The sequence below is a fragment of the Boleophthalmus pectinirostris genome, unplaced genomic scaffold, assembly GCF_026225935.1.
Source record: "Boleophthalmus pectinirostris isolate CB_2022bp ecotype Guang Dong unplaced genomic scaffold, ASM2622593v1 HiC_scaffold_19, whole genome shotgun sequence".
NCBI classification, from domain to species: Eukaryota; Metazoa; Chordata; class Actinopteri; order Gobiiformes; family Gobiidae; genus Boleophthalmus; species Boleophthalmus pectinirostris.
This window is the reverse complement of record NW_026571140.1, coordinates 360,345-386,912: the sequence shown is the minus strand read 5'-3', so window position 1 is coordinate 386,912 and position 26,568 is coordinate 360,345. Positions and strand designations below refer to the sequence as shown.

Sequence of the window (26,568 nt, the reverse complement as noted above, 5' to 3'; positions counted from 1 at the left end):
TATTCACTCATGTATTCACTGTATTGCTCCTCTGGTCAGATAAAGCCTGCTGACCAGTCCAGTCCCCTTTCTGCTCTGCTTCACTCTCACTACAAACAGCTGCGTACACCAGCCACAATAGAAGGGAATAGCTGTGAAAATGGCATTGCAATTTGAACCTGGGAGGCCATTATCTGTCCTGATCTGTCCCAGCAAAACTTTAGGGAACAGGAGTACTACTTGGACGTGTAAAGATTGTGAAAAAGTGTCCTTTTGGTGCTCTTCAGTATAGGGAGCAGTCTTAAATACAAAGATGAGCTGAGGCACTCAAAAAGTACAAAATAATGAAAAGCCATTATTACCACATGGCAGAGGCAGATAAAGTTAAAATCACACCTTTTGGGGCCTTTTGGATTTATTTAGTTGTAGGATCTGGTAACCACTGTTATTCTCAAATGTCATTCTCATTCTGCTATAACGATGTTATCACATTGTTATGAAATGCTTTTGTAATGGGAACTAACTCTATTGGCTTATTAGTAAAAACTATTCCATAAATCTGAGGATAAACGTGTGAACGTTTGAACAAACACACATTATCATTATCATCCTCAGTTACAGCACAGACTTGACCGGATTCATTTTTGTGGTAGTTTGGGCTTTATTATTATGAATTATATTAAGACCTCATGCTAAGGTAAAAAAAATAAAAAAAATAAATTATATATATATGTATATATATATATATATATATATATATATATATATATATATTTTTTTTTTGTGTTATTATCTGTAATTACATTCTATTACTAAATAAGGAGCAAGTAGGTAATAAATAAATTCCATACTATCACCATGCTATTTATCATATTGTTTTTACAATGTATTTAGAGTGATATTGTTTCTTTCGAAGGAAGCGCTGTACAAATATGGAAGGGTGTACTGGTCAGGCTCTATTGTGCTCTGACTGAGTGACAGCTTCACATAACCAATCACAGGACTGTAGCTCAATTCCCTGAAGCCTGCTGTTACATTTCCACAAATAAATTGAATTTCATTTATTTATTTATTTATTTATTTTTCTCAGCAGGCTTTTCAAAATAGCTTTGAAGAGTTGAAGGCATGACAGATGACCAGTTAGTTAATTATTCATGAAGTGATTGTTTTTAGTTTAAGTAAATATTTTCTAACCTTACTCAGATCGTACTCAAATCTTTTTGGTGTAAAAAGTTTCAGATATATGTTGTATTGTTTTATTCTCATTACCTCATTAGTACACTATCCTTTATCAAGCATTCAAATTGCTTGCTCAATTTCCAGATTTCTTTTAAAATGTTTTAAGTGGGGGGGAGAAAAAAAAAAAAAAAAATAAATATATAATATATATATATATATATATATATATATATATATATATATATATATATATATATATATACAGTGTTGGGAAGGTTACTTTTAGAATGTAATCTCCTACAGATTACAGATTACACACCCCAAAATGTAATTTGTAACGTAATCCATTAAATTACTTAAAGTGAGTAACGTAATCTGATTACTTTGGATTACTTGATATTGTCATGTTTTTTTAAACGACATGAATGTAGCAACCACATCCTCAAAATTCGTGTTTGTTGTCTTCAATTTGTCTGTGCCCAAGTCACCATGAATAAGCAACTGTTTGCTGTTGAGAAACAAAGACCACGATATCTTAATATAAGAGGTTTTGTCTGTTAAAAGACAGTAACAAGATCAGCCTTTCCTTCACCAGATTAAAAAATATTATTGACAGAGAAATTATATGAGATCACCTTAAATTATGTCAACCTACTGTTAGGTGTCATGTTGTTTAGACCTGGTTTAGTCCTGGTTTAGTCCTGATTTTTAGACCAGGTCTAGACCAGGTCTTTAGTTCTGGTTTAGTCGTGGTTTAGTCCTAGTTTAAACCTGGTTCAGTCCTGCTTTAGTCCTGGTTTAGTCCTGGTGTTAGTCCTGGTGTTAGTTCTGGTTTAGAGGCGCACAGGAGGAAGTGCGGTTTACGCGAGAAAACACGGTCCACACGTGGCTCACGAGACGGCGGTGTCCGCGCTGTAACTATGGAAGGAGAAGTGGTCCGCGGGTTCTCAGGTTGATGACGATGATGAAGGTGTTTGTGTGTGTTTGTGTGTGTTTGTGTTTGTGTGTGTTTGTGTGTGTGTGTCCCCTCATGTGGCAGGTCACTATAGGACAGTAGTGCAGATATTATGAGTCTATGCAGGTTGTTTTCACCAGTGCCAGTAGCTCCGGTTTCACATTTAAGTTGTAGGCGATTTTATATTTGTTTTTTTTATATATATATCTCACATCGGGAGAAGAATTTCCAAGATACAAATGCGTTTTTACCAATGCACTGCTGCTTCCACTGTGTGACTGACACCGCCAACTTTAACATGACGTTTCCATTCCATATATATATATATATATATATATATATATATATATTACTTCCAGAGCCTGAACAATGGGTGGGAACACTGAGCTTCATAGAAGCAGATATCTTTTGTTAGCTCTTAAAAACATGAACCAACTATAGGTGTCTATGACTTAGGATCAAAACTGTGATTCAGCTTTAAAGACATGATTTTATGTTATAGTTTTACAGGCTACTATAATCCAATAAGAGAGAGTTACTGACCAGCTCCTCCTTCTCCAGCTCCAAGCCTGTGTCCCGCAGGTTCTGCTCAAACTCGTCCCTCTTGAACCTCTTGTCGTCCTCGTGGTAGTCATGTGGGTGCTCCTGCGCGGCCAGCTCCGGGTCCTCTTTAGGCTGGAGCGGTGCGCGGCTGCTCCTCATGCTCAGACTGCGGCGGAGTCTGCGGATGAAGTTGCCCTCCCCAAACTTGGTGGAGTGGCGGCGGGCGCTGGCAGGTTTGGGAATGTGGTACGCCAGGACGTAGTCCACGCGTCTACGGCCATCTGACATGTACGGGCCCAGGCAGGGGAGAGGAGAGCCGTCCTCCGCATACAGAGTCTTCATGGGCTGTACGGGCACAAAGGGAGAGAAGGTTACAGTCCGCATCTACCAACCTGGTACTGCGTTTGTGCTAGAGGTAAGATCTTACGACCCGAAGTAATGATTGACATTTTAGACCCGACCCGAAATTCGGGTCGGGTCGGGTCGCAAATCAAGTTAATTGGTCGGGCTCGGGCCGGGTCGGGTTTTAATACCCGCGGGCCGGGTCGGGTCGGGCTGGATTTTTTAGGCCCGATCTCACCTCTAGTTTGTGCCCATTTCAGAAGCAGTAGGCCTACTAGCTGGCAGTTGGTTCAAGAATACTAAAGATGAAAAATATATTTCATAGTTAAGATTTACTAAAAGAGAGGCACAGAGCAGAAAGAACAAAGTCAGTTTTAGTAGAAATACAACAAAAAGTAGAGGACGGTACAGTTGCTAGCACTCATGCTTCACATCAAGAAGGTTCCAGGTTCGATCCTTGGGTTGCAGATTCTTTTTACTGTTTTGTTTTTTGGACCTGGCTCCAGGGTTAACAGTGTCTGGATGTGCATGTGTCTGTCTGCACTCTATTGTATAACACTGCCTCATGTGCCTCAAGAGGGAGCACCACAGGCAGGGCAGTGCTGTGTGCAGCCTCGGGCACTGAGCACAGCTCACCTCTAAAACAGTAAACATCCACATTTATTTGACTGATTGATTGATTTTTAACAGCGACAGTGTATATGAACCAACAGTATAGCTGCATAATATGCTAGAGTTTTCCAAGAGACTATTTTCCATCTGCAGTCCTTTGCTAGATGTACAGAAGGAAGCCTAGAAAGATGGATTACAATGAGATGAAATAATTAAAATTTAGTTAAGTTTGTGCAGCAGTAGCAAAGCAGGCAATCCTAACCCCTGCAGAACCACCTCCCCCTCCCCCAGAGAACAAGTCAGCAGAACCACCTCCCCCTCCCCCAGAGAACAAGTCAGCATCACCACCTTCCCCTCCCCCAGAGAACAAGTCAGCAGCACCACCTCCCCCAGAGAATGAGTCAGCAACACCACCACCACCTCCCCCAGCGCCACCAGCACACCCATCACCTCCGCTGCCCACAGACCAGCCTGGAGTCCCCCTTGCTACATCTACTCCATCAACGGACTCTTCACTCTCCTTCTCCTCCCCACCTTCACCCATGGCACTGCCCAACCATCTAGAAAGCCTCATCAGATCGGGAATCAAGATGGTTCCTCTCACACCTAACATAGCACGGTCAAGGGTTATGTCCCCATACAAAACTGTGTCAGCTCTCCCCTCACCCAAACCTCCCCCTACTCCACCTCCTCGGTCCTTACCAGGCCCCCGTATTCCACCTCCTCGGCCACCTCCTCGGCCCTCACCTGGTCCCTCACCTGGTCACTTACCCAAACTCTCCCCTGCTCGCCCTCCCCCGCCTTTCCCCAGAGCTGTTATCACCAAGAGCTAGGACGCACAGGGCCTCTGCTGTCCCAGGACATACAGTCATGATAAAGGTAATATCAGGCTGGGGCCCTGCGATGGAGCTATAGCTCCAGTTACAACACATAGACAGATTAAAAGAAGGACAGTTAGACTGTCTAATCAGAGAAATTTAGTTCACGTTCCCTGTAAGAAGATAACATCCAGTCCTACTGAAACTAATCAGAAACTTGCTGTGCTCAATGTCAGATCTTTATGTAACAAATCATTTCTAATTCATGATTTTATTTCTTCTTTTAATCTTGATTTTATGTTTTTAACTGAAACATGGCTTGACAAAAACACAGGTCGTGCAGTGCTAGTGGAATCAACCCCTCCCAACTTCAAATTTGAATCTGAAACACGAGCAAATAAAAAGGGTGGAGGAGTGTGTGCATTTTTTTAGAGATCATTTGGTTACACACAGGTTGTCATTTGGGGTGTTTTCATCATTTGAGTATGTTTCCTTCAAAATGGAGCTAAAACAATCACCGTCCATACTCTACATAGTCATATACAAACCTCCTCAGCACTGTCAAAGTTTTATTGATGATTTTACTGAGATGCTTTCAGTTGTTTGCACAGACTTTGATGGTTTAGTCATTACAGGTGATTTTAATGTACATGTGGATAATGTGTGTGACAAAAATGCCAAAGAGCTTAGTGTTGTCCTTGAAACTTTTGGTCTGACTCAGCATGTCAGTGAGCCCACCCACAACAGAGGGCACACTCTGGACCTGCTCATTTCAAAGGGTGTAAATATTTCAAATGTCAATGTGGTTGATGTTGCTCTGTCTGATCATTTCTGTGTCTTCTTTGACCTGTCTGTTATTCCCAAACCACCGGCTGCTCCTACAGTTGTTCGAAGAAGACACATAAATGATAACACAGGTGCACTGTTCATGGAAATGATACATTTTGAAATTGCCTCATGTTCTAATGTTGATGATGTGTTGAACTCTGTGACTTTGAGTGTTTTGAATGTTCTGGATGCCATCGCTCCGATAAAGGTTAAAGTGGTTAAAGATAGGCAAAAAGCTCCGTGGAGGAATGATGACTCAGTCAGGACACACAGAAAAGGGAGTGCCGGAAGGCTGAGCGGAAATGGCGCAAGTCAAACCTCCAGGTTCATTATGAGATTTACAGAGGAACAATGCATATGTACAACTACACTTTGAGTAAAACAAGAGAGAAGTATTTTTCGGACATTATTGGTAATTGCAGTAACAACTCTCGTGTCCTGTTTGCAACAGTGAACAGATTAACAAACCCTCCAGCTCCACTGCCACAAGAACTAATTTCCACATCTAAATGTAATGAGTTTGCAGTTTTCTTTAATGACAAAGTTCAGGGCATCAAAAATGCCATCAATTCCACAACACAAATAACAAGCATGCAGCCACAGAGACACTTAGAGCTGAATCACTTTGCACCTGTAACTGACAAAACTGTTTTAGAGATCGTTACCAGTCTGAGTTCATCTACTTGCTGCCTGGACATGTTACCCACTAGATTTCTAAAGTCCATCCTCAACAGTTTACTTTCACCACTCACTCACATAGTGAACATGTCACTTCAATCTGGAACATTCCCAAATGCGTTGAAAACTGCGGTCATTAAGCCTCTCCTAAAGAAGAGCAGTCTTGATGCCACAGTACTGAACAATTTCCGACCCATCTCAAATCTGCCATTTTTTGGCAAAGTCCTTGAAAAAGCTGTTTACCAACAGCTTACGAACTTTCTCCAAATGAACAACTCCTTTGATGTTTTCCAGTCAGGTTTTAGAGCCCACCACAGCACTGAGACTGCTCTTATCAAGGTGACAAATGACATCCGCCTGAACACTGATGCAGGCAAAGTCTCAGTCTTGATCCTGTTAGATCTGAGTGCTGCTTTTGACACTGTCGATCATGGGATCCTCTTACAGAGACTAGAGGACTGGGTGGGCATCTCTGGTACTGTACTAAACTGGTTCAAGTCCTATCTAGAAGACAGGAAGTATTTTGTTGAAATTGGAAACTGTGTCTCAGATGACATGGCCCTGACCTGTGGGGTGCCTCAGGGGTCAATCCTAGGCCCCCTGTTGTTCAATCTCTACATGCTGCCATTAGGCCAGTTAATAAGCAGCAATAACGTGTCGTACCACAATTATGCAGATGACACTCAGATCTACGTCTCTCTGGCAGCAGGAGACTATGGACCAGTGGAGTCACTTGGTCACTGCATCCAACAGATCAGTGTGTGGATGCAAAACAACTTTCTCCAGCTAAACTCTGACAAGACTGAAGTCATAGTGTTTGGTCCACAGAAACAAAGGGACAGTGTCAGCAGTCACCTCCAGTCTCTCTCTCTAAAACCTTCAAATCAGGCAAGAAATCTAGGGGTAATAATGGACTCAGACTTGAACTTTAACAGTCACATAAAATCAATAACATCTGCAGCCTTTTACCATCTAAAAAACATAGCAAAAATCAAAGGTTTACTGTCTAAATCAGACTTGGAGAAACTTATCCATGCATTTGTCTCCAGTAGGTTAGACTACTGTAATGGTCTGCTCACTGGTCTCTCCAAACGAGCTGTGAGACAGCTGCAGAACATCCAGAATGCTGCAGCTCGGGTCCTTACTCGAACTAGGAAGTACGAGCACATAAGTCCTGTGCTCAGGTCTCTGCACTGGCTTCCTGTGCCTCAGAGAATAGACTTTAAAGCAGCTCTGCTTGTGTACAAGTCTCTCCATGGCCGAGCACCAAAGTACATCTGTGACATGTTAGTGTCATATGAACCATCTCGCACTCTGAGGACCTCAGGGACCGGCCTCCTGCTGGTGCCCAGAGTCAGAACTAAACAAGGGGAGTCAGCGTTTCAGGTTCATGCAGCTAAAACCTGGAACAGTCTGAACATGTGAGACAGGCCTCTTCTGTGACGCTGTTTAAATCCAGACTCAAAACATTTCTGTTTAACTGTGCATATAACTGAAAGGTTTTCATTCCGCACTCTTCTCTCTTTTTTAATTTTAATCTTCATGTTTTGATTTGTTTTTATTATGATTTTAATGTATTTCTTATTCTGTAAAGCACTTTGAATTACTTTGTGTACGAATTGTGCTATACAAATAAACTTGCCTTGCCTTGCCTTGCCTGACCCCTGACCCTGACCTCCACACAGAGACACAAATGTTTGTTTTTTTTAAATGTTTATTAAGGACATCACAATCGCAGTAGACAGGCTAGATGCATTGCGTTAAGTGTTTTAGCACAAGTGCTAGTTTTCAACACCTGTCCATATAAAAATATAAAAACAGAGAATACAAGACACATAAATTACATACAGATAAAATATATACAGTACATTTTCAGTGGATGCAGCTTTGATTGGAAACATACAATAATTTTAATTTCCTTTTAAATTTGTTGTTGTTGGTTTCCAATTTTAAATAAGCTGGTAAACCGTTCCACAGACTAGCCCCTCTAAAAGAGAACGAGGACTGACCAAGTGCCGTCCTGTACCTAGGAACAACACAATCACCACTAGTAGTGCCTCTTGTGTTCGCTCTGTGTGAACATTTTATGGTCCTGGCGAATTCTGAGTGTAATGGTATATTGCAGTTAAGACACTTAAAAAATAATTTAAGATTATTAAAATTTTCAAAGTTAAAAAGTTGATGTTTCTTTGTAATTTCACAGTGGTGCCAGTGTCTGGGCTTTTTGTCAAGGATCTTAAGGGTCAGTTTGTATAATGAACAAAGCAGTTTCAATGTAGTTGAGGAGCCTGGGACCATGAGGTGATACAATAAGATAGATGAGAGAAGATCATTGTGTTCATGAATAGTTTAGAGGTGTGGAGTGATAGATCTTTACATATGAAACGAAAGCAACTGAGACTAGTCTTAATCTTCTTCGCCAAGTATTTTGTGTGACCGGTAAATTTTAAATTTTCATCTAGAATGAGGCCAAGGTATTTAACTTCACTGACTGCTTGAATTTTCTCATTGTGCATAGTCACTTCAAACTCACAGTTTTTTGTTTGTGTATGCACTGAAAACAAAGAGAAACTGTTTTTTTCACATTCAAAGTCAGGCGTGACACACTAAGCTAAGTTGTAAGGCATGACTCAGGTGTGCACCAGCCTGAGCTGGTGTTTTTGAAGATACATACAACACAGTGTCATCAGCATACATTTGAACATTAACAGTAGGACAGCATTGAGGGAGGTCATTAATATATATGGAAAAAAGCAAGGAGCCAAGTACAGACCCCTGTGGCACCCCAAAGGGATTGGCTCGTTGAGAAGTGACTCCATTTACTCGAACATACTGAGTTCTCCCTTTAATATATGATGAGGACCATTTAACAGTTTCCTTTGCAAAATTGAAATGATGTAACTTACCCAATAAAATACTATGATTGATCATTTCAAAGGCCTTTTTTAGGTCAAGAAACACTGCCCCAACTACATTACCTTGGTCCAAAGACTTTTTAATGTTATCTATTAGATGACAGTTTGCAAGTTCAGTAGAGTATTTAGGCCTAAAACCAAATTGTTTTGAGTACAGAAGTAATTTACTTTCAAGGTGCACAAATGTTAAAAGTCCAGACAGAGCAGCACAGTGAAACATGGGCAGCAGCAAAAACAAAGTTTAAGAAGCAGCACAGATATAAGCAACATTACAACATGCAGGTAAGACACATTAGGAAGAGCAGACACAAGACAAAAGCTACACTATTTACAGACAGTTAAAATACTTTGAAAGCATTTAAGAAGGAAAGCAGAACAAAAAGCACACACACAATTAATCACAAGATAGCGGCAATAGTGTTGACGCGCTTGATTGTCTAAAAAATGTTTTTAAATGATATGTGAGGATTTCTCTAATGGTAACTGGGGTGCTCCTTCATTACAAAGTCTGATGGAGAATGTTGATTGGCTAAAGGCTGTCGTTCTAAGAAGATTGACACAGTCTCCTCTAAATGATCCTCTAGTGTCCATAGACTGTATATATGAGTGGACATAACTAGCTGCTGTGTGCTAAATAGGAATTTCGCCAGGAGGCTCTTCCGGCTCCTTCTGACCTGAGCTCCAGTTGACTTACATTGGGCTTTTTTCCCTCTCTTTGTAACTGTTGCAGTGAGCCTCATCATTTTGGTCTTAAAATGTTTGTATTAACCCCCTCTACATGATCCTGATTTTTTTTTCTTTCTTTTTTTTTTTCTCTATTTTGTCCATCAAAAAAAAAAAAAAAAAAAACTATTCATAACACAGAGTCAGGCTCCAGATTCGCTCCTGTAACCATGAGCATCATGAGCCTCATTTGAGCGGCGCTGAACACTGTGGGTGAGGTCACACTCACTTGTCACACACACGTCACACTGTGTGTTAGTGACCCGTCATTTGTTGGACCTTACACTGACAAAGTCTCTGAAAGGAGGAGGGGCCAGACCAGGCAGGATTTTACATATCATAACTAGATTGTCCCAACTAAAAAGGTTGTATTTTAATAAGATTGGGCAGTGATGAAAATGTTGTGGTTTCTTGTCCAAAACTTTAAATGTCTGTTTATACAGAGTTCTGTGGTTTGAGTGTAATGTGGTGGACCTGGGACCAGGTGCACGGCACTAGGTCACGTGAGACAAAATATGATAAACCTGAAGTTAGATAGTATGGACTTTAAAAACTAAGGCTGGAGTCTACGAGAATGCCGAGGCACTTGAATTACTGCACTTTGTTTGTAATTTCAGATCTGACACCAGAATATCTGATTTTGTTGGTGAATGGTGAGTCTTGGTGAAAAAACAAACAACAATATCTCAAAAGGAAAATGAAATGGCTGTGAGGTACTCAGACCTCTTACGTGAGGTCAAACAAAGCTCTTCTGGATGATAGGAGAAGAGTTTGAGAGGAGATTTGCAGCTGCATTCTCTCCAGGCAAATACTGACATTTCAATAGAAGAAACAAAAGACAATCTTTTGGTTCACACTGCAGTAATCACAATAACAGGAGCACCGTCACACATGGAGCACACCAGCCTGTGATAGGTGCTCCTCTCTTCTATTCCTCACCTGTCCATCACCGGTCCAACACCTGTCCATCAGCCACTCTCTGTGTTCACACTACACTGACCTAACATGGTCCGAGTTAAAGCAGTAAACAACAAAACACAGTGTCCATACAGCAGCTCAATAATGGAACATCTAAGGCGGTGATGTAGCAGAGCGTCACGCCTGGAGAGCATTGTTTATTTTAGCCTGTGGACAAAATGCATAAATAAAATATAGTGTGTCAACCTAAAAGCACAGAATAGAACTTCATATAAATGTTGCATGTAATGTTAGAATGAAAATGGTCAAATGTAAACTCTCCTGCCCATTGATTCAGAGGTTTGATCCCCACTGTCTAAAGTACAAACTATAGTTGTGTCCTTGGGCAAGATACTTAATCTAGCCAGCCTCTGGTGCCTGTGTACAGTGTGGTATGAATGTATGAATGGGAGAGTGCTTCCTTCATGTAAAGTGCTTTGAGTGCTGAACAGAGATAGCAAAGCACTATATTTTATGAATGGGACCACTTCTCCATGTTGCCCATGTCACATCACAGTTAGTAATAACACAGATTGTTTTCTGTGTGTTCTACTACACAATACTAACATTTCAAACTTGATACTAAGGAAAAGACTTAGATACTTGATTCTGATACCACAATGGTAATGAAAAACATTCACTATTTTGACAACAGAATTTTAGTCTATGTGCTCTTATACTTACTGTATACAGCTCAAGATCATTCTAAAGACATCTGAGAAAAAATATCTCTATCCTGTGAGTGAGACTTTTTTAGTCTTGATACCTGCTCAAATGAGTATCTAGATGAGATACTGAGTATTGATTAGTTAGATATTTTTGACAGCCCTAGTTTCTACTGAAAAGAAAAATATAAAAGAATATCTATGTTTAATAGTATAGGGTAGAGGTGAGATCGGGCCTAAAAAATCCAGCCCGACCCGACCCGGCCCGCGGGTATTAAAACCCGACCCGCCCCGAGCCCGACCAATTAACTTGATTTGCAGGCCCGAGCCCGAAGCAAACCTGAAATGTCATATTTTATTTGTGAGGACTCGGGAGGAGGAGCAGTGCTCAGCGTCGAGGTGCCAGTCTTTTTGCTCTCGTATGAAAGCAAAGCGCCACATTGACGACATTCAGCGAAGCCAACGCAAGTTTCTGTAGCATTTTCAACAATCAATTTGAAGCTTTTCCACACCTCACTCTTACCGGTGCGTGTTTGTCTTTTCAGTTCTCCTGCCTTTAGTTTAACTTCTTGCTCCTGCATATTGGGGATACCAGGTCAAAATAGATGCAGACTTGCGGAGGGGAAGATAATTAAATTAAGAGGGGGCATTCACGTGCGCAGAGCTCTGGCTCTGCGGATCCTGTTTAGTAGTTAAATAGCAATTACATTACATTACTTCTCTGTTTTATCCATATTATTTATTTTATAACAAGTATTCCTTAGTTTAGTATCCTCACATCGTTTTAGCATACATTTTATAAACATATATTTTTTTGAAGCCCGAGCCCGACCCGACCCGACCCGAAGTAATGATTGACATTCGGGTCGGGTCGGGTCGGGCTTGGGCTCGGTCTTAAGATCTTACCTCTAGTATAGGGTAAACTTTCTATTTGCCATGGAGATGCTCAGCCCCCAGTTTCATAAAAAGGCATAAAAGAGAGAAAGACATGGCTCCACCAAACTGAGGTATACTCTGGTCTATAAAAACATCTGGCTGAATAAATAAATACACAACCAGTTTACAGATATGTTTAAAGTCATACTCTGGAACATTCCTGGCAAAGCAAAAACATCTCCATTACACCCGTAATGACAGTATCTCCACCAGAACAGTCAACAGGTTCCTCTCCAAGCTAACACACAAATTAGATCCACTAAAAACAGTATGTGCTTTGGATCAACATGAAACATGAGAATGTTGATAGACATTTCTGTGCTGTGCCAGCCCCATACTGCGCATGTCCTCAGAGGTATGACAGGTATACTCCCTACGCTGGAAGCATGAGCAGACTGGACAGCACTGGACCGGAGTGGATCATGTGTCCAGCACTGGGTTCTGCGTTGATGAAAATAAACATGAGGTCGAAGGGGACGCTGTGCTGTGATTGGTCATTTGAAGTGATGAAGTTTACAAACAGGGTGATTTTAAAGATAGGAAACTGGTTATGGTTAATTGAAGGGTTTAGGTTAAAGTCAGGGTTTGGTTAAATGTGAGGTTCGGTTAAGTGTGAGGTTCGGTTAAGTGTGAGGTTCGGTTAAGTGTGAGGTTTGGTTAAGTGTGAGGTTTGGTTAAGTGTGAGGTTTGTTAAAGTGTGAGGTTTGGTTAAAGTGTGAGGTTTGGTTAAGTGTGAGGTTTGGTTAAAGTGTGAGGTTTGGTTAAGTGTGAGGTTTGGTTAAGTGTGAGGTTTGGTTAAAGTGTGAGGTTTGGTTAAGTGTGAGGTTTGGTTAAAGTGTGAGGTTTGGTTAAAGTGTGAGGTTTGGTTAAAGTGTGAGGTTTGGTTAAAGTCAGGGTTCTCATGCTCTATGGAGTCTATGGCAACTTCACAGCAACTTCATAAACCTGATGAGAAGCAGTAGTTTGATTAGTGAGCTCCACACTAACTGAGCGCTCTGAATGGGGAAGTGTTAGTATGCTGTTTTTGCAAATATAGGATTTTCAAAACAATAAAGTGTAACATGCGTAAAAGTATGTATAATCTGTCAATACCCCACAGAAGTGAAATACACCGTCTTTAACGACTAATATATAAATACTTCTAATATATTAAGGTCCGTGAAAAGGTGACTTATTCATAAGAAAATTATGTTCTGGCAAAAGGGCACTGTGAACATGACATACATATGCAACATAAAAAAACCAAAAAACATCCGTTTTGTAAAGTTTGGACAGTTTTTAAGAGATACCCTTGTACCTGGAGTGTGGAATCTGTGTCAGAGTATGTATTGTATTGGGAAGTATGTAGCTCTAATGTATAGACAATACAAGAACTCCATGCATTTCACTATGTTCAGAGATATGGGCAGCTCCAGTAATTATGTGGTATTAAAGACAAACCAATGCAAACTATTTGCATTCTGACAGTTACAGACTTAGGTGTTGTTGCTTGCTTGGAATGTTCCACAGTATGGCATTATCTTGCATTCATGGGCTCACTTCTGACCCCTAACCATGGAGACCAGCAGGTACCAGACTCTCCACCTGAAACGTTATGAGCATCTTCATATATGTTATCAAGAGCTTCCATCTAACTCAGACTTGAATAACAGTGGAACCCTGGTTATTAGAATATGATTACATAAGCGCACATCCACGTGCCTCACCACAGGGCGCTTTGACTGACAGGAGATTTGGGCTCCCTTTGGTGCTGCTGGTGCTTGGCGCTCCATTGGTAAGGTTAAAACAGTGTAAATATCTAAACACGCTCCACTAATGAGGCTCCTCTAGGGTTCAGGACTCTAGGTTTGGATCTAGTACAATTGTAGCATTTCTCATAAATGCAGGTCATTCTATAAGTTGATTTGATCTGAAGTTGAAGATGGTGACCAATTGAATAGGCTATAGCCTATAGCCATGAAATTATTAGGCTAATTAACAGCCTAAAATAACAAATGTTGGTTGCTACGTGAACACGGGGAACATCCGAACCTGAACATGCACGTCCTGATGTTCCCCTGTGCCGGGCTAGCCTTTTTCACAGTCTCCATGGATACCAGAAAAAACAAACAGTTCATTTTATTATTGTTCATTTATTTTTTGCCCAGAAAGTGATCAAATTAGAATGCTGCACAGTGTCTCCATCTAATAATTAAGTATTTAATCTTTCAAACCTGGAAGTAAGTGGCAGAAACAGCATAAGATTGACTGAGATTTATCAGACCACCCTGTGTTAATAGAGCTGCTCTAAAGCTGTGCATGTGCCTGAAAGTGAACACATGGAAATGAACACTGTGCCAAAGGGTTTGTGACAGACAGGAAGTAGTTATAGATTTAAATACAGACTTCCTCCTCCTGTGGTTTGAAAATCAGGTCCCCCAACAAGTGCTGGTGAAGTGTGTCAAATGTCACTCATAACATCATAATATACAGAGCAAATATTAGCACAGCCCTCACATTAGCTCAGCTGATAGAGCGACACACTGAGCGGCCTGTTTCATGTGTCAAACAGCAGGAAATTATCTAGAGCTTTGTCAACACAAGCCTCATAAAGCTGAAGTCAAGTACAATATCAAACACCGTGTGATGGAGCTAATATTTGCTAACTCTCTGCACTGGACTTAAAGACACATTTGTTCAGTGAGTGTGAGCCACTGAACAGGAAGCAGGCTTATCAGCACAGGTCAGAGGTCACAGCTCAGAGGACGTGGGTCAGATGTGGTAGGATGTGGTACCGTCTCACTGGGGAGGCAGAGGAAAGCTGGAGCAATCTGGGGCTTTCTGACTTTCTCTGGACAACACTCCTCAGGCCTCCTCTGGACCCTCTCTCCTCTGGACCCTCTCTCCTCTGGACCCTCTCTCCTCTGGACCCTCTCCTCCTCTGGACCCTCTCTCCTCTGGACCCTCTTCCTCTGGACTCCTCCTCTGGACCCTCTCTCCTCTGGACTCCTCTCTCCCTCTCTCCTCTGGACCTCTCTCTCCTCTGGACCCTCTCCTCCTCTGGACCCTCTCTCCTCTGGACCCTCTCTCCTCTGGACCCTCTCTCCTCTGGGCTCTCCTCCTTCCTCTCCTCCTCTGGACCCTCTCTCCTCTGGACCCTCTCCTCCTCTGGATCCCTCTCCTCCTCTGGACCCTCTCTCCTCTGGACCCTCTCCTCCTCTGGACCCTCTCTCCTCTGGACCCTCTCTCCTCTGGACCCTCTCCTCCTCTGGACCCTCTCTCCTCTGGACCCTCTCTCCTCTGGACCCTCTCTCCTCTGGGCTCTCCTCCTATGAACCCTCTCCTCCTCTGGACCCTCTCTCCTCTGGACCCTCTCCTCCTCTGGACCTCTCCTCCTCTGGACCTCTCTCTCCTCTCTCTCTCCTCCTCTGGACCCTCTCCTCCTCTGGACCCTCTCTCCTCTGGACCCTCTCCTCCTCTGGACCCTCTCCTCCTCTGGACCCTCTCCTCCTCTGGACCCTCTCTCCTCTGGACCCTCTCCTCCTCTGGACCCTCTCCTCCTCTGGGACCCTCTCCTCCTCTGGACCCTCTCCTCCTCTGGACCCTCTCTCCTCTGGACTGGACCCTCTCTCCTCTGGACCCTCTCCTCCTCTCGGGACCCTCTCCTCCTCTATACCCTCTCCTCCTCTGGACCCTCTCCTCCTCTGGACCCTCTCCTCCTCTGGACCCTCTCCTCCTCTGGACCCTCTCCTCCTCTATACCCTCTCCTCCTCTGGACCCTCTCCTCCTCTGGACCCTCTCCTCCTCTGGACCCTCTCCTCCTCTGGGCCTCTCTCCTCCTCTCCTCTGGACCCTCTCTCTCCTCCTCTGGCTCTCTCCTCCTCTGGACCCTCCTCTCTCTCCTCTGGACCCTCTCTCTCTGGACTCCTCTCTCCTCTCTCCTCTCCTCCTCTCCTCCTCTCCTCTCTCCTCCTACCCTCTCCTCCTCTGGACCCTCTCCTCTCTCCTCCTCTGGACCTCTCCTCTCTCCTCTCTGGACCTCCTCTCCTCCTCTGGGGCTCTCTCCTCCTCTGGACCCTCTCCTCCTCTGGACCCTCTCCTCCTCTGGACCCTCCTCTCCTCCTCTGGGACCTCTCCTCTCTCCTCCTCTGGACCCTCTCCTCCTCTGGGCCCTCTCCTCCTCTGGGCCTCTCTCCTCTCCTCCTCCTCTGGACCCTCTCCTCCTCTGGGCTCCTCTCTCTCTCTCCTCCTCTGGGCTCTCTCCTCCTCTGGACCCTCTCCTCCTCTGGACCTCCTCTGGACCCTCTCCTCTCTCTCCTCTCTCTCCTCCTCTGGGCTCCCTCGCCTCTCTCTCTGGACCCTCTCCTCCTCTGGACCTCTCCTCCTCTCTCTCCTCTCTCTCCTCTGGGCCTCTCTCCTCTGGACTCCTCCTCTCTCTCCTCCTCTGGACCCTCTCCTCCTCTGGCCTCTCCTCTCCTCCTCTGGGCTCTCCTCCTCTCCTCCTCCTCCTCCCTCCTCTCTCCTCTGGCCCTCTCCTCCTCTCCTCTCTCCTCCTCTGGGCTCTCCTCTCTCCTCTGGACCCTCTCTCTGGACCCTCTCTCCCTCTCCTCTCCTCTCCTCCTCTGGGCTCTCTCCTCCTCTGGCTCCTCTCTCTCCTCCTCTGGGCTCTCTCCTCCTCTGGACCCTCTCCTCCTCCTCTGGGCTCTCTCTCTCTCCTCTCTCCTCCTCTGGGCCCTCTCCTCCTCTGGGCTCTCTCCTCCTCTGGGCCCTCTCCTCCTCTGGGCCCTCTCCTCCTCTGGGCCCTCTCCTCCTCTGGGCTCTCCTCCTCTGGGCTCCTCTGGGCTCTCTCCTCCTCTGGACCCTCTCCTCCTCTGGACCCTCTCCTCCTCTGGGCTCTCTCCTCCTCTGGGCTCTCTCCTCCTCTAGACTCTCTTTCCTCCTCTGGACCCTCTCCTCCTCTGGGCTCTCTCCTCCTCTGGGCTCTCTCCTCCTCTAGACTCTCTTTCCTCCTCTGGACCCTGTGGAGCACTGTAAGCCTGCCTCCTCACACACATGTACGTATGTGAGTTCTGTCACAGTCACTCGGTCAGTGATTCTCTACAAACATAAGGTTCACTCGTTTATGGCTCTTCTGGCTCCATGTGCTGTTGTCCACACACAGGCCACCATGTGGGACTGGACTCATCATGTTAAAGGCTCTGATTAAGGTTGAAGGTCATGATGCTGCCTGAATGTACCACCCCTTACATCTACCCCGCACAGGCTGAGCGACCACAGCTCTGACAATCATCGTGTTTTATTATATAAGCTCTATGGGAAGCCACTTACACTGTTATTGCTGCAGACGTGAATCACCATTGTGTCTGTGAAAGTTGAACTGTCACAGACACAATGGCCTTACAGCTGAAGTAGGTCTGTCAAAAAGTGGATGCTCAGATCAAAACTACAGTTTTACAGTAACTAGAAACTTTGCACTTAAGAGTGTTTAGAGCACACAGGCTGATGTTTGGCCTCTTTACCCTGAAAATGTCCAGTTACTTTATATTGACTGGGAAGGCTCTCACTTAGTGCTCATTTGTTTCATGTACCATTTATTTGTAAATGTAAAATGTATTTTTTCTCAGTACAGATATTGTAAAAGCAACTCTCAGGTAAAGGGCGACTGTTGTGTGGTGTCTGAATCCAATTATAAAGAGTGTTATCGTCTATGAACCAGGAAAAGAGATATGGAAAGCCCTTTAAAACTCATCATGATGAGTAATTTTGATGTGAGAAATGTGTCAGGCAAGTGGAGAGTATGTTCTCTGTTTTTCACATGTTTAAGACAGTAGAAAATCAGATATTGTGCCTTTAACTGTATAAACACAACACCCAGACAGGACAGGGGAATGGCAATTCTTCTGCTCTCCACTTCAATTTTAAACTTAAACTTCAAAAGGAAGTGGAATGAATAGCCACATTGTACTCAAGTAAGAGTAATGTTACTTCAAAATACTATTACTCAAATAAAAGCACAAAGTAGTGCTCCATGAAATTACTCAATTAAGAGTAAAAAGGTATCGTATTTTCTGGGCTATTAGACGCACTCTTAAGCCTCCAACCCCATCAAAAAACTACCGCACGCCCCACAATCCAGAGCGTCCTATACACGAATCTACTCAGGTGTCCCAGCACGACTTCAATAAATTACAAACAACACCACCCACAGAACACACAAACACACACAGAGCAGACAGCGACCGCACAGCAAAACACACCCACAGACACACTCATCACTCCACGCCGACGAGGAACGGAACGGAGGAACAAACCGAAAAAGCAAGAGCAATGTGCCATTTCTAGACACAACTGAACAACTGAGTCACACGCCGACAATCCAGCGTCCCAGACAGCACCCTCCCTACACACCACAACTGAACAAAGCCCAGAGTCACCGTGAACGCACCAAACAAAGTCCCAAGGCACGGTATTTGGGAAAACTACTCATACTCAAGTAAGAGTAACTCAAAGAAAAACTGATTCATCTGAAGTGAAGGTACTGTGAAGGACAAAACATTAAGTAAAAACTGTGTGAAACACAAATGTTAATATCATTTCAAATTGTCAACATACTGTATATTATGCACAGTTGACTCTGGTCAGCATTAAGTCAGGTTATAATGTTGTTACCTCCTCAAAACAGACCAGGACTTGTGTTTGGTTTGAGCAATCCTTTATTATTAGTCTGTTTATATCTCCAAAGCTCAAAACGTCACATAGAGGTAGTTAAAGTCTCTTTTACCAGTGGAGACTGGCAGTTCCAGAGCTGAAATCATCCAAATGATTCTAGTGAAGGAGTATGGAGTTTAAAATCACTAGCACTCTCTGTATTAACACATGACATCACAAGGTGGAACAAATGTTTTCAGTTTGAGAGAAGAATTCTGTTCAACAGGTCTGTTTGTGATGAGGAAATGACATTAGAACACAGACCAGAAAACAGCGTAATATAATAGAGAGCCTTAAATGTTACATTCATGACCACACTTCACATTCAGACATGAGTATTGTACAAAGGTGGTTGTCCTTTTGCCCTTCGGCTCCTCTTGCCTGTATCATACACCTTATGGCAGGCAGTTTAACATGTAAACACTAAGCTGGATATGTATTGCAAATATCTCTAACTCAGTTTTGCCTAGTCAAAAAGAAAATTTCGAATATCCGCAACAACATTCTTCCCAGGGCAAATGACGTCACTTTTGCCGTTCATTTGTTTGGGTTTCATAATTAGCAGATATCCACAATTCAGTTGTGGATATCCACAATGTAAGTTACAGACATCTGCGACTGAATTATAGATACCTGTAATTTATAATATCTGTAGTTTGAGATATCTACAATTTGATTCTGACTTGTCATAACTTAAGTTCAAGACATTTTTAATTCACCTCAGTTGAAGATATCTACATGCTCCATTTCAGATATCGTAAATTAAGTTTTGACTAGGCCAAATTATGGTGTAGATATCTCTAACTGGAACTAGAACTACTTAAAATGATGGTGTAGATATCTCAAACTGGAGTTTGGGAGAGTCATAGTTTAGTTGTAGGTTTCTTTTATCAAGTTTTAGATATCTTGTAATGAATTTTGATTAGAGATATCTGAAATTGGAGATATCTGTAAATTTCATTGTGCCTTGTCAAAATATAATTACAGATGTCTAGAACTGGAGTTTTGAAGAGGCAAAATGATGTTGCAGAGATCTGGATGTAAATGATCCCACTTTAGGCAGGAGCGGAGCATTTCCACATGGCACCTGTAGCTGTTAATGGAACGTTCATTTACAGTATCAGTAAGAGCCAAAAGGCATGTTAAGGTCTTTTTGTTAACGCACTCTAGTTTAAATGTTCAATGAAAATTATATTAATGACAAAAAACTAATTTTAACACTGATGGTTGTTTAGCTTTAAGTATATATTTTATGTATTGATGTATTTTGGAGCAGATTGGTGCACTGTAAGTAGCTAGAGACAATGTGGTGCTTTCTGTGTCATGATATCAGAATGATGATTGAGATATTTTTAATTTTCAATTTGCCTAGTCAAAACTGAAGAGCAGGTATCTGCAGTTGTCATGTATGATGTGACGAGCTGAATGTAATTTTCAATGATGTAAATGCAGATATATGTAATTCTGTTTTGCCTAGTCAAAACTGAATTGCAGATATTCTAATTGTGCTTACAGATCTCTCAAATGACAATTCCCACTATCCAAAATGAAATTATGCCTAGTCAGAAAGATGTTGCTGACATCTATAATGTTCATTCGGGATAGTCAAACTTAACATTTAAATGTTAAAACAGTTGGCCATATACATGTGCATTATCTCTGCCTGTGCTGAGATAATGACACACAGACATCAACCTGCTCCCCCGCTGTGCTGTCAGGAGCAGGAGGCAGGTGATGCTTTAAACACTGCTCATGCGTCCCACAGACAGGTGTCACCCCGGCACAGACAGGTGTCACAGGGAGCATCAGCACAGACAGGTGTCACCGGGAGTATGGGTAAAGACAAGTACGGGTACAGACAGGTGTCACCGGGAGTACGGGTACAGACAGGTGTCACCGGGAGTACGGGTACAGACAGGTGTCACCGGGAGTACGGGTACAGACAGGTGTCACCGGGAGTACGGGTACAGACAGGTGTCACCGGGAGTACGGGTACAGACAGGTGTCACCGGGAGTACGGGTACAGACAGGTGTCACCGGGAGTACCGGTACAGACAGGTGTCACCGGGAGTACGGGTACAGGCAGGTGTCATAGTGACAAAACACAGTTTCATAAGCCTCCTCTGCATATTCAGCTGGAACTGCTTTTGGAAAATATACAAATTGAGTGATTTGATCTGTGATATAACGATGCTGGAAGAGTGGAGGAGTGTCTGCACATGTTGGTATAGAGATGGTTCACGTAAGGTAAACTGTATTATACCCAAGTATCTGTCATGTTTCTTGTACTGTAAGACGAGCTGGTCGTAGGTGTGTAAAACAGCCTTGAAACTTGTTCAATCACTGTGTAAATATGCAGTTAAGATTCATGATAAGAAACCCTGACAGTATCACCACTGACCTATTTATTACATTTAGAAAATCTAATGATGTATGCAAATATTTGTTTGCATTTCAAAATTCTTCATGATGCTGCTCCTCCTCTGAAGGGTTTTGAACTATGAAAAAAACATCTCGAGTAACACTCTCATCCTCCAGAGAAGAGTCCACTGTCCCCAAATGTAAGAGCGCACTCACCAAATCCCTCTTTTTCCTCTGTCCCTGTGAGTCATTGGAATAATTTGCCACCAGAATATCTAACCTGCACAGGTTTTGCACAGTGGCTGATCTCTTAACAAGTTTGTACTAAGTTTGCATCTTGATACAGGCTGGAAGAGGCTAAAAGTGCACATGGTTGCATGTCTGGTGTATGTTCTTTTTAGAATAGTATTTCAACACTGTAACCCGAAGTAATATCTGTTTTAATTTATTTTTTGTCCACTTCTTTATATACACTGAATTTGTATTTTAGTATTTCCACCTCAGGGACTACATGTGTAAATGAACAGTCCTAGTCCAATGAGATTCATTTGGTCTTCCAATATTCTATGTTATTAGGTTCTTTTTTTCAAAACCTGTTTAAATCAGCTGACCAGACACGTCACAACAACATCACGTGACCACTCTGAGGAAGACGCTAGTGAGCAGTCGAAACTGTCAGGTATGAAATAACACTCTAGGTCTGAAAAAAAGAACCTAATAACAATGAGCAGTCCTGCTTTAACCTGGCACCAGTATCTTTCCTATGACTTTTGTCTTGGTTAATGTGTCGTTGTGCACTGTCCTGTACAAATCAAAAGTACCATACCATCTTGGGCTACAATGCTACCACCTGCATAACATAAAATTACATACATGTGCAGTCACTCACAACACTATACAAAACATGAACAAAACAAAAAATTACTGCTCCATATTAGGGAGGCAATACTAATGTCAGGTATCACCGCAGATATAGAACATTTTAATTAATCGGATATCAGTCCCAAGATATCGCTTCAGTTGATATCCCATTTTAATCTATAAACTGGTGTAATAAGACAATTAACAATTTGTATTGGCCCAAAACACCTTGTAAGATTGTGTGGTTTTGTATCATGTTTTTGTATATTTATGGAGAATTGTCGTGTGGGGCAATTTCTTGTGGGCGAAGCCTTACAGCTAACAGTCTAAGGAGGATTTGCATAAATCCAAAGAGAGATTACTAAAGTACTCAAACATGCATGAATGACATCTAAAATCTAAAATAACCACAATCCTACCATTTTTATTTAAAGTTTACATTGCTAATAAACGCATGTTGGTTGGAATCTGAGAGGTGTTCCTCATATAGGATTGCTAAATGGGAGAGGACATGCATAGAGAAGAGCAGGTGCAGAGTTCACAGAGCGCTCAGTGGCCACAAGCACCAGACCTCTGTCATAATGTTCCTCACACACCAGGACAGATGGAGCTCACAGACGAGAGATGAGAGAGTGGAACATTCTAGTCAAAGCAATAACATCAGCCCGGAGACTTTTGGGGGAGAGAGTATTTTTTGTGATAAATAATATGGTATTATGACCTCCATTTACCCTCAAAATAAATCTTCACCATAACTCACTGAAGCAGGCCTATAGATCTTGTGTGTGCTTTGTAGATATAATCTCTAATACTCATAGATCAGTATTCAAAATTCAAATTCAATTCAAATTAAAAAAGTTTATTGTCAATTTTCATATGAAACATATGAGGAAATGAAATTGTGTTCCTTATTATTATTACTATTATTATTATTAATAATAATATTATTATTATTAATATTATTATTATTATTGGAAAAGCCCAAGTGTTCTTCTTTGGGGAGATGCAGATTCCTGCTTCCTGGTGGTTACAGAGGGGAGAGAGTTCAGCATCCTAACAGCCTGGTGGATGAAGCTGTTAGTGAGTCTGGTGGTGCAGGAACAGAGGACAGGAGCCTCCCATAGCTCCCAGAGGGTGGGAGGCAAAACAGATTGTGTGCGAGGTGACTTGCATCAGTCACAGTTGTGATGGCTTTGCAGGTGAGCAGGTGGTGTGTGTGCCAGTGAGCAGGTGGTGCGTGTGAGGGCGAGGCAGGTGTTGTGTGCGGGTGAGGCGGGTGTTGTGTGCGGGCAAGGCGGGCCGTGTGTGAGGGTGAGGCGGATGTTGTGTGCGGGTGAGGCGGGTGTTGTGTGCGGGCAAGGCGGGCGGTGTGTGCGGGTGAGGCGGGTGTTGTGTGCGGGCGAGGCAGGCGGTGTGTGTGCGGGCGAGGCGGGCAGTGTGTGTGCGTGAGGCGGGCGATGTGTGTGCGTGAGGCGGGCAGTGTGTGTGCGGGTGAGGCGGGCGCTGTGTGTGCGGGCGAGGCAGGCGGTGCGTGTGTGGGCGAGGCGGGCGGTGTGTGCGCGTGAGGGGGGTGGTGTGTGTGCGGGCGAGGCAGGTGGTGTGTGTGCGTGAGGCGGGTGGTGTGTGTGTGTTAGGGGGGGGTGTGTGCGCGTGAGGGGGGCGGTGTGTGTGCGGGCGAGGCAGGTGGTGTGTGTGTGCGGGCGAGGTGGTGTGTGTGCGGGCGAGGCGGTGGTGTGTGTGCGGGCGAGGCGGGTGGTGTGTGTGGCGGGCGAGGCGGGTGGTGTGTGTGCGGGCGAGGCGGGTGGTGTGTGTGCGGGCGAGGCGGGTGGTGTGTGCAGCTTCTGCCTCACACAGTGATGCAGCTGGAAATGCTCTCAGTGGTTCCTCTGTAGATTGTGTTCATGATGGTGATGAGGCACTTGCCCACTTGAGTTTCTGTAGGATGTTGAAGTGCTGCTGGACTTTCTTCACCAGTGATGCAGTGTTGGTCCAGTAGAGCTCCTCACTGATGCTGCTCACTCTTTCCACAGCAGCACCATTGATGGACAGTTGCAGGTGTTGGGTGTGGCCTCTTTGGAAGTCGACAACCATCTCCTTAGTCTTCCTGACGTTCAGCTGGAGGGTGTTGTCTCTGCACCACATGGTCAGAGACTCACTACTCACTATTCACTACTTTTTCCAGTAGTGAGTCTCATTGCACTTGTTGATGAGATCCAACAGAGTTGTGTCATCTGCAAACTTCACAATGTTGTTGGTGCTGTAGGTTGTTGTGCAGTCATGTGTCAGCAGGGTGAAGAACAGAGGACTGAGCACGCAGCCTTGGGGAGGTCCTGTGCCCAGAGTGATGGTGCTTGAGGTGTTGTTGCCAACACATACTGCTTGAATATATAAATGGACATAGCTAACGCACTAGCAGTCGCGCTCCAAATAGGAAATTCACATTCGGCTCTTCCGGCTGCTATTGACTCTGGCTCTCCTTGACTTACATTGAAAGATTGTGGCCTCTCTCTCTCTGTGACTGCTGCTGTGAGCCTCGTCAGTTTGGTCTTAAAATCTTTGTATTAGCCCACTCTACATGACCCTGGTGTTTTGTTTTTGTTGTTTTTTAGGGTTTTTTTTTTCTTATTTTTTCGTCAAAAAAAAAAAGAAATCCTATTCATAGTATAGAGCCTGGTTCCAAATTGGCTCCTGTAACTGCTAGCATCGTGAGCTTCAATTGAGTGGAGCTGAAAGTCACAGTCGCTCAGTCCACTTTTTAAATCCTATGCTATCAACATTTAAGAAAATTTAATTTGACATTGAATTGAATGAATAAGACAGAGTGGTGGGCAGTGAAAACAGGAGCTGATTGGTAAAATGGTGTCTTGAAAATAAGCGATTAAAGATTGCTAAAAAATGCATGGATCATTCCACATAAAACTTCAGGTGAGTAAATGGTGAGAGGAAACAACTATAACATGGATAATAGAAAAAGAAAAGTCAATTTTACAGAATAGGTCTGCTTTAAACGCCGGGGTGCATTGGGAATGTTGCACACGAGTGGCAAAAGAACAGAGCAGAGAAGCCTCTAGTCCACACAGAGCTCTGATACACCATGACCCTGGGACAGAAAGGTACATACTAACAAGGTACACTCAGAGGCAGTTACATTTACTTGTTTGTTTGTTTTTGCTTGTTGTTACTTTTCAATTTACTTTTTAGCAGCTTACTTTTACTCCTTCGAAATATCAATAAAATATGCTCTTTCTGGTTCCTCTTCCCACTGTCAGTAAGTCTAAAGTGACAAAATTTTACGTGGCAAATGAAATGATTTGAACATTTGAGTCTCTAGTAGAGCTCCTTCAGTTATGATTTAGTCTCATGTTTATGTCTGTTTTTTGAAAATACCTGATTTTATGCATTCTTTTATGTTTTGACCTAAGATTAACATTAGTTTCAAATTATAAATCAGATGTTATGTTCCAACACAACTCTTCAAGTTGCTTTTTACATGAGTCTTATTTTCCCAGAATATGTTTTTGCTTTTAACTGAGTAATTTCTTGGACCACTACTATGTACTTCTACTTGAGCAATATTAATTTAAAGTAACATTACTCTTGAATACATATCACCCATATGCTTTTCTGTTTGTGTTTTGATTGGGTGACGTCTGATGTGGTGGCACATGTGACCTCCTTCTCTGTGCAAGCTCTTGCAGTATGAAATGACCCTGGGAAGGATTATGTCTGTAAGATGCTGCTCATCTGGTGTGTTTTCACTGCAATAAAGTCCGGAACTGATGTACATCTATGAGTTTTGTTAGTAATTTTCAAAATGTTTTTTGTGTGAGAAAAAATGGTGTTCATCGTGAAGAGAAGGGCAGAGCTGTCAACTGATCAACACCTGGTTGTGAGTTGGGTTCACTGGTGGAGGAGGAAGCCGACGGGCCAAGCGCGCTGAAGCCCGTGCGGTCGCAGAGGCAAAAACTCAGAGCTGGGAGGAGTTCGGTGAGACCATGGAGAAGGACTATAAGACGGTTTGCCAGAAGACATTCTGGCAAAGCGGGGGGGGGGGGGGGGATGTTGACCTCGACTGGGGACGCGTTGTCGGGCGTTGGAAGGAATACTTTGAGGATCTCTTCAATCCCACTGTCACATCTTCTGGGGAAGAAGCCGAGGCTGGGGACTTGAAGATGGACTCATCCATCACCCTGGCTGAAGTCACTGAGGTGGCTGGCAAGCTCCTTGGTGGCAAGGAGTATCTTAAGTTTCTGGATGTTGTGGGACTGTCTTGGCAGTGCCACTAGACTGGCAGACCAGGGTGGTGGTCCCTCTGTTTAAGAAGATAAGGTAAGGTCTATGCCAGGGTACTGGAGATGAGAATCCAGCTGATAGTCGAACCTCGGATCCAGGAGGAGCAGTGTGGTTTTCGTCCTGGCCGTGGAACACTGGACCAGCTCTACACTCTCCATAGGGTGCTCGAGGGTTCATGGGAGTTTGCCCAACCAGTCCACATGTGCTTTGTGGATCTGGAGAAGGCATTCGACCGT

At 43.5% G+C, this 26,568-nt stretch overlaps 1 protein-coding gene across 3 annotated transcripts in view; it reads right to left on the bottom strand.

Annotated features, from left to right (window-relative positions):
* Nucleotides 1-26,568, bottom strand: part of ano1a (anoctamin 1, calcium activated chloride channel a) — a 102,470-nt gene that overhangs the window by 61,644 nt on the left and 14,258 nt on the right. For all 3 annotated transcript variants that reach the window (XM_055154785.1, XM_020940628.2, XM_055154784.1), the window contains exon 3: nucleotides 2,657-3,001. In XM_055154785.1, coding sequence (XP_055010760.1) covers nucleotides 2,657-3,001 — 345 coding nt within the window. The remainder of the gene's footprint in view (nucleotides 1-2,656; nucleotides 3,002-26,568) is intronic.